The following is an 8,552-nucleotide window of genomic DNA, read 5'->3' on the forward strand; positions in this document are numbered from 1 at the left end:
ATTCTCATCAGTTAACCAATTGGTCTACCCAAATAAGTCTGTAGAACCAAAATGTATACACTTGACTCCAGTGATAGAAAACTCACCTCAGTGGAACTACTATATAAACTTAAATAGGGTTGCAACATTGGCTGGCTGCCCATTGGAATGATAATGATATGGTGTATTTCCGTTAACTAGTCCGGTTAATTCGATCCTGTTCTGAAAGCTTCAGCTGGCACTCATACATTTCCATTGGCTCAAATGCATTATTTCTATCTGAAGTTGGCCTTCGCTAGATAATGCAAACTTAGGTAATCATAATCATGCATGCTGTAACCCCCCGAAGAGTTGTTCAATAGCTGCTGTGTTTGTCTTGGGTGTTACTTAAGGCACAGTGAATGCATTGAACATATATCTTCCTCCAAATACCCCATTTAAGGCTTGCCTGTGGACATTTTAAGAAGTGAAAACAGTTTACAATTAATTATACACTATTTGCTTGGATTTAATGTGCACATTTTTTTATAGTAACATTAGTCTCAAAATTTCCTCCGCAGTACAGTCTAAAGAAAAAGACGAGAAAACAGTGCCGTGCACGCCTAGAGAAGCTATGTGGGCTGGATGCAGTGCGTGGCCAAAGATGAGTTGGAGACTAGTGGTATAAACTATAAAAGCAAGCTACTATAGTTCAAATTGCCTAGCATTACACAGAATATGATAGCTGCACTTTTCTTCGGCAACCTTTTGTGCGCAGGTAGACATATTGTGCAAAAGAAGCAGCATACCCTAGTAGCACAGTATGTTACTGCAACGTTGCAACAACATTGCCAATGTTGTATTATGTTGCGCTAACATTCTTCAACATTAGATAATGTTGCTGCAATGTTACCAAGCAACATGCTGATAACGTTGCTCTAAAGTGGTCTTTTTCACATTGCAGCAATATTGTCAAATGATGAATAAATGTTGAACCACCTACGATGACATTGCTATAACATTCATGCTATAGGCTAATTGTCTGCCCTCTCGGGCTATTTCTGAAGCCCAAATAGAAAAGCCGGTACCAGCTAGATCACTTCTCCTCACCATTACTACATTAATTTTTTTTTTTTTTTGCTTCGAGCGCAAGCTTGCATGTGGTGTGCATACAGCTGGCGAGCAGTGCAAGTGTACTTAACTATGTCACACTGATGTAAAAATATATACCTGTATCGAAAATATTTCTAAACAGCTGAAATATCTGTTTTTTTATTAAGCAGGCGGTCTAAATAAAAACTGCCGAAAAAATTGAGTTCTGGTTTCACTGACGCTCCGCAGTGTAATGGCCATGGAGATCATCACAAATCCAAATCGCGGTACAGCCGAGAGCCCATTTCCTTCTTCCATGCCTTCTTCCATGCGACAGCCAGCCCTGCGACGCGCGCTCATCTAAAAACGTGCCACTCAGCGGCAGTCGTGTCAAAGTCCGCGTTTTTTGTTGTTCTAGCATAGTTTTTTTTGCAGTCGCCGTGCCTGTGCTTTTTTTCTTGTAGCTTCTCTGCAATTCAACTGAAATGGCGCAGGCTTGCTCCGAGGATGACCTCAGTGGTAAGTGATTTCTACTCATTGTTGTGCTGTAACACGTGTTGGTTGGCACAAATTTAGCCATGCCCTTCGTGATGGTTTTAAGTGCTACATTCGTTGCATCATGAAGAGAGTGAAGCGTTCACTAAGTGAAGTGTCCATTCGGCAACGACGCCGAAGAATAGCAGAGGCTGTTCACGGCGAACTAGAAAATTGTTTGGCCGTTGTTGATAATGGTCGTGACAGCAGATTGTGCGCATCAGGAGCAGAGCAGGATCAATACGCCTTTTTGTCGCATAATGTCGTTTTATCCTCTTTATCAGTGCCAGGCGAGGACGCAGATGAAAGCCGCAGTTCCAACTTGTCAGATTTTGGCACCTCTAGCGGCATCTCTGACATAGGAAGTGCAACGTCAGACTTGTCGCGGATTTCTGACGATGACGAGTTGGTGGAGTGTGAAGATAGGATGACACCTGAGTCTGGTGCCGCTACTCAGTGTCTAGAGTACGACTTGCGTGTATGGGCTATTAATAGTAAATTGCCTGCTTCACACCTGAATTCCCTGCTTAAAGTGCTCAAGCCATACCATCCAGAGTTACCCTCGGATGCTAGAACATTGCTAAAGACGCAGAGGCATACTGATCTGGCAGTGATGACCGGTGGTCGTTACCACTATTTTGGAATTTCTCGTTCTTTGGAAGAACATGTTGCACATGTTCCTGCAGATTGTCGGACATTGTCACTCATTGTGAACGTAGACGGCCTTCCGCTCTCCCGCAGCTCGAGAAAGCAATTCTGGCCGATTCTCGTGCTTGTAAAGGAAAGTTCACACTCCTCTCCATTTGTTGCTGCTCTCTATGAGGGTGACAGCAAGCCTGGAGATGTGACCTTGTACTTAAGTGATTTTGTCTCCGAAATAAGGAAGCTGCTTGAGGAGGGCCTTATGTACAATGGCAAGGTCTATGCTGTGAAAATCCATGCATTTGTGTGTGATGCCCCAGCAAGGGCTTACATCAAATGCATTAAGGGCCATACAGCCTATTTTGGATGTGAAAGGTGCACTCAAAAGGGTGCATACTCTGCACTTGACAGGAAAATCATTTTTGATTCCCATGACAGTCCCTTGCGCACTGATGAAGATTTCAGGAGCTTTGCCCAAGAACATCACCACCATAGCGAGTCTCCGCTGCAGTGTTTTGGTGTTGGGATGGTCACACAGTTCCCACTAGACTATATGCACCTGGTTTGTTTGGGAGTAATGAAGAAACTACTCATTTGTTATTGGGCTTCTAAAAAGCCATCAGCTTCAAAAATGTCATCACAGTCAAAGCTTCATGTATCCACGATGCTTGCTAGTTTTAACTTGTATGTTCCAAGTGACATGAAGCGCAGGCCACGATCACTGCAATTTTTGGAGCAGTGGAAAGCGGTTGAGTTTAGGAACTTTCTACTGTACTATGGACCACTTGTCCTCCAAGGAAATTTGGAAAGAAAGTTTTACGACCATTTTATGAAGCTTAGTGCTGCTATTGCTATCCTTGCATGCCCAGATTACGCAGTGCACAACGTGGACTTGGCGGAGCACCTTCTTCAAGAGTTTGTAGCTGAGGCTGGCTCCCTATATGGAAAGGGGATCTATGTCTATAACGTGCACTCATTGTTGCATCTAGCTGACGATGCCAGAAGATTTGGCCCTCTTGATGACTTTTCAGCCTTCGTTTTTGAAAACTTCCTTTATAAACTTAAGACCCTAGTAAGGACGAAGGCTCGAGCTCTTCAGCAGGTTATCAAGCGCCTCAGTGAGAAACGCTTTCTTAGTAATGTTTCCACAGGTTCTCTCAATTCATACCCAAGACTGTCAGGAGAGCACTCTAATGGACCTGTGCCACCAGGGTTTCAAGGCAGACAGTACTCTTTGCTAGAGTTTGAAGGAACTGTGCTAAAGCTTGGCAGGCTGGATAATTGTGTCCAGCTTAAAGAAGGTCACATTGTATTAGTAACTAATATGTTGCAATCGGTGTCGGGGGCCAGCATCTGTGGGCACTATTTCACAACTTTGGCTGACTTGTATTCGCAACCATTGCCGTCTTCAGAGCTCCTGGTTTTTGCTGCTAAAGACCTTTCACAAGATCTTTCTGTGTGGCCTGTTGATGAAATTAGAAATAAATGCATGTGCTTGCCAAGCGGAGGAGATAATTATGCAGTATTTCCTCTATTGCACACATGCCATGGTTTGGTCCACTGAAATGAATGGACTAAATGAGACAAGTATAGCCTGTGCTGGTATACTTGCTAATTTAAACTGTTCATTTCATTGGACCTGCTCTTCTCAAGGTCATGAGATTGAATCCTTGCCACAGTGGCTACATTTTGATGGAGTGAAAATGTGTGTGATGTCAGTGCATGTTATAAAGAACACTGAGTGGTCAAAAATTAATTGGCAGCCTTCCGCTTTTGTGTTCTAAAAAATCCATGTGCAGCTTCGAAATGTTAAACCTCTCATTCCACCATATCATTACCTGCAGTACAAGTGTAGCAGTTGCATTGCTGAATAATAGGAAAGGCAATATTTTCGGGGATCACTGGTTGATTTCGTAAAATATAAAACTTGCCTATCAGGGTAGATAAGGCACATGAATTGATTCACAATGACGTGAGTTTAAAGGCGGGCGAGAGGCATATAGTGGAGGGCTGCTGATAAATTTTAACCACCAGTGGTTCTTTAATCTGCACTGACATCACTCGCCACATACATGTTTTTCACATTTCACCTTCATCAAACTGCACCCACCGTGGCTAGGATTCCATCGCATTAATTCAGTTTTCTTTGTTTTATAATTTCAGGGGGGAAGACATACAGCATCGTTCTTTTTGAAGATGAAGATGAAGTTTCCGTCGTGCCCACTTCGTGGATTTCAGAAAACACAGTTAGGTGGCCACCATTTAAGAGCACCGCAAAGATAACTACTGCCATCAAAGAGCAACAACCACCATCAAGCGACTGGACTAGCTACAGATGTCGAGTGTTGTGGACATGTGGTAAGCTTCTTGCCCAAGTTTCTAAAAACATGTTCAAGTTGGTAGCTTAAGTTCGTGTACTATCAGTAAGATCGGTAAATTTTTGGCAGTATTGTTAGCTAAACTTTGAGCTTGAAAGTTATCTTCGTTGAACCTTATAATTAAGGTATCTACAATTTGTTTACTCTTAGTACCAGAACTGGTTGCTTTTGTATTGAAACTAGTGAAGGTGGCAAATTTTGAGTAGATGAATATACTAAACATATTAATTTGGACATGTCATTTTTATATTATGCTGTTATTTCTTTCACCACTCAGTGTTCAACAGTTCTATAAATTTTTTTGTTTGTCTTTTTAAAACTAGTGCTTTGCATTTCATTTCTTTTTGGGCAATAAATATTACATTCATTCTTTTTAGGCAGCTATGAAAGTGCTAGACAAAAAGAGCAGCAAGCAGAATTCACATCAGATTTGGCCTCAGATGTTGAAACAATTCAGCAAAGGCGGAAGAGGCGGCCACCAGCGCGCCTGGAGTCTTCAGATGAAGAGAGCATCGACTTTCCTGTTCCTCTACGAGGACAGTGCTTTAATTCTTCGCAACAAACTGCGAAGTTTGTTTCACGACCACCACCGCCAAAAATTGTGAAATTTTCACGGTTCAAGCCCCAGTCACTTGCTTCACAGGATCCCCAGATACAAAAGGCCCCACCTAGCCGGGAAGTGGCTTTAGATGATGGCGATTCTTTTGCTGAAAAAAGGAAGCTTGACCAAAATGGTAGGGGCTGCTGTCAGCCTTTGGAATCATTTATTATGCTTGCGACATGAGTTGCAGGTCGCAAGAATTTGTCCAACTTTATGTACAGTCTGGTCAGGTGCTTTTTAATTCTGTAAAGGTTATAGAAGGGCTATAGTTGATTATTTCATAAGTGGAGCGTATAGATAGACGACAGCAAACCTTTATTTCTGGCCGCCATACAGGGAAGGTGCAGGTTGCATGATCATGCGAATGTTTCTACATTAGGCACTTTATAGACAGTGTTGCTCTAACATTGCCTTACTGAATGTGTTTAATTTTGGTGATGCATCTGTTGGTGTCATATGCAGGTGCCTGCCGCATTTGTGAGCTTTACCGTAGTAGGATACAATTTTAAAAAGAAGTTGGTAACACTGGGCCATGGTTCACATTCTCTATATTACTCTGCTGGCCAATCAGTACAGTAAATGAGAGCAGCTTTTAGTGTTTTAATTTATCAAGCAAGCATGAGCATCAAAATTCTTGGTCTTATCATTTCGTCTGGTGATTAGCTTCTTGTTTAGGTCACAAAAGCTTTATCAGTTGACTACATTTTTTTGCAGTGGAATTCGGTGTGGGGGTCCCAAATGTGGGCGGAGCTTCACTGCACTTAGGTTGCATCCAACCATGGTGTTACAATTTAGCATGGAAAAGTTGGTCTGTTCAGTTGTAGCAGCCACATGATCACATATTGGTCATTGCCATAAGTTAATCTTATTTAATTTTATTCATTTACTTAAATATTCTACAGCTCCATGTGGAGCTATAGCAAAAGTGGGAGTGGAATGTAAATAGTAAGTCTTCAAAGTGCAATAGGTCTTTAATTTATTTCAGTGCGTTTACAAGCAAATATGTTCACTGTTATTGTAGATCCCCTAAATTTAGTCAATACTTTTTGGGAAAACGCACTTATGTTAACAGTAGAATATTTGCATATGTTTAATTCACCATTTTTAAGTCTGACTGTTGAATAATTTGTTTTATATCTGCATTTCTTATACCTTTCATTGCAGCACGAGTACTCTGGCTGTGTTAAGGATCCTGTGAAGTTACGTGTGCATGTTTCTGCATGGTGTTCTTGTATTGGAAATGCAAAGTGTTATTCATGCAACTTAAGTTAGGCCCTTTGCAGATTATTGGTTAAAGAAAGAAATGGCAGGAATCCTTTATTTAACTGTTACTACTATTTCTTAGGTGGATTGCTTTGCTTGTAGAAAGAATGAAGACATACTTAGGTTACTGCTTACATAAGATTAAAACCATTACAGTGAAATGTTTTAGCTTGGTCAAGTTACTTTTCTCTTCTTTGTTTTAGCCATGCTTGGAAAGTTGCTCAAGGAGGTGAAGGGAATAAGAGCTCAGGTAGATGGCCTGGAAAAATCCATCCAAAGGATAGAGCAAGCCATCACAGAAAATAAACAACCGTGTGCACAACCTGTCAGCAGTGCCATTCTTGAACTGCTTCCCCTGGCAACTCATCAGAGGCTGGAAGAATTGGAGTGGCAGCTTCATGATGAAAAAAACAGGACAGACCTCGTAAGTTAAATTTTTGCTCTGCAAGTACACATGCATGAAATTTTATGTGGATGTCTTTTTTTTTTCTAGATGGCCCATTTATCGCGAATCGGTGGCACATCAGTGCAAGATTCTGTACGCAAAATTATGCGGAGATGCATGTGTGACACGTTGGCCCAGGACTTTTCTCTGACTGGGAGAAAAGGAAAAAGGCCATTTATTGGGCTATACCTGCTCCAAGTCCTCACAGGTGCTATATTTATATATCTCTCATGTGTAGCATGCATACGCACATTCGCATTTCAGCATGCCATGATTTTTAGCTGTCAGTTAACAATGCATAGGCTTGAAGCACTGAATGCATTTCCTGTGTAAGGAACATAAGCAGTATATTTTTTTATACTGATAGCATGGGCTTTTCCTGGCATGCCATCACCCTGCTGGTTTTCTGCTTTGCCTATTATAGCGAAGGGTGATGAGGCCGTTGTTCAGCACAAGCCATGAGGCTTTCTCTTATCTTACTTTAACCCTCTTCTCCAAGCCAACCAATGTAGCCTTGTCTTTGATGATTCATTCTCTTTTTTTTTTCATTTGTTTTTCAGAAACGCTGAAAAGCAATTTCGCACAGGCCACGGAGTCACAAATACATCTTTCGATTGCCGAATGGCTCCGTTATGCACCATCAAGACAGAAGAAACGGTAAGAGACAGTTCAGTACTTTAATGATTGGCAGTTATAGATCAGCAATTTAGAGGCGCCAACACTAAATATTTCCTAATAAATATGTGCATTTTATTGCATGCATTACTGGAGTTTAAATAACCTCTGGTTTTAAGTTGGGGGCAGACAAAATAGGAAGTGTTTTGTTAATTTGGAAGATATCTTAGTGCAAGTATATATGTTATTTTACTTTTCCTCATCCTTGATCCATATTTTTGAGCAGTGTCAGCAACCTGCACTTAATGTTGCACTTTTTGTTGTTAGAGGTTTTGCTATTGGAAGTGTGTCCACCAAGATGCTTATGATAGAAAATTTTTGGTTCTTTACATATTTATTTATTTTTTTGCAGGGATGCAGCTTCGCCTTTGATGTCATGAATCAGACCATCATCATGAGCAGCTGGAGGCCACCAGGGGACAAGGGGACAAGAAGTTTCTAGATGTGCTGAATTTTTGAGGCAAATGTTGACAGTACTTTAAATTTGTAGTTTTCCAGTGCAACGGCACATGGCCAAACAAGGGATGAAGGAGACTTGGAAGAAAACAGTGCAGCAACAGGGACAAGACAGAAGACTGTACAGGTGCTGACTAGCAACTGAAGGTTTATTGAAAAGGAAAACATAAAATATACTCCCTTTACAACCTAGAGCACGCATGGTCTACACCAACAACTCTGATAAGCTGTCAGCTTCAGTTTTGGTGGTCAGCTACAACAGTTCGCAGTGATGAACGAGGACGGATGGGGTCCGCAACACATGCGTAATCACCCCATCCGTCCTCGTTCATGACTGTTACCTGTTGTAGCTGACCACCATGACTGAAGTTGACAGCTTATCAGAGTTGTTGGTGTAGACCATGCGTGCTCTAGGTTGTAAAGGGAGTATATTTTATGTTTTCCTTTTCAATAAACCTTCAGTTGCTAGTCAGCACCTGTACAGTCTTCTGTCTTGTCCCTGTTGCTG

General features: G+C 41.5%; 1 protein-coding gene across 2 annotated transcripts; it reads left to right on the forward strand.

Annotated features, from left to right (window-relative positions):
• The first annotated feature begins 1,341 nt into the window (after positions 1-1,341).
• LOC142576548 (uncharacterized) lies at positions 1,342-8,177 on the forward strand. Of its 2 annotated transcripts, XM_075686714.1 has the most exons (6): positions 1,342-4,584; positions 4,982-5,338; positions 6,672-6,892; positions 6,962-7,121; positions 7,474-7,570; positions 7,941-8,177. In XM_075686714.1, exons 3-6 carry the CDS (start codon positions 6,674-6,676, stop codon positions 7,966-7,968), a joined length of 504 nt encoding a protein of 167 aa, XP_075542829.1. In that variant the 5' UTR covers positions 1,342-4,584; positions 4,982-5,338; positions 6,672-6,673; the 3' UTR covers positions 7,969-8,177. The 2 variants fall into 2 exon arrangements, with proteins under 2 accessions (XP_075542829.1, XP_075542828.1); XM_075686713.1 differs by lacking the exon at positions 4,982-5,338 and having other exon boundaries at positions 1,343-4,584.
• The last annotated feature ends 375 nt before the right edge of the window (positions 8,178-8,552 follow it).

Source organism: Dermacentor variabilis, chromosome 3 (assembly GCF_050947875.1).
Source record: "Dermacentor variabilis isolate Ectoservices chromosome 3, ASM5094787v1, whole genome shotgun sequence".
In the NCBI taxonomy this organism is placed as follows: Eukaryota; Metazoa; Arthropoda; class Arachnida; order Ixodida; family Ixodidae; genus Dermacentor; species Dermacentor variabilis.

What these genes read in the sequence shown, in the direction of transcription:
- LOC142576548 (XM_075686714.1), top strand. Translation starts at nt 6,674, where the DNA reads ATGCTTGGAAAGTTGCTCAAGGAGGTGAAGGGAATAAGAGCTCAGGTA. An exon ending in AAAAAAACAGGACAGACCTC is followed by an intron (nt 6,893 to 6,961) that starts GTAAGTTAAATT and finishes TTTTTTTTCTAG; the next exon opens with ATGGCCCATTTATCGCGAAT. An exon ending in CCATCAAGACAGAAGAAACG is followed by an intron (nt 7,571 to 7,940) that starts GTAAGAGACAGT and finishes ATTTTTTTGCAG; the next exon opens with GGATGCAGCTTCGCCTTTGA.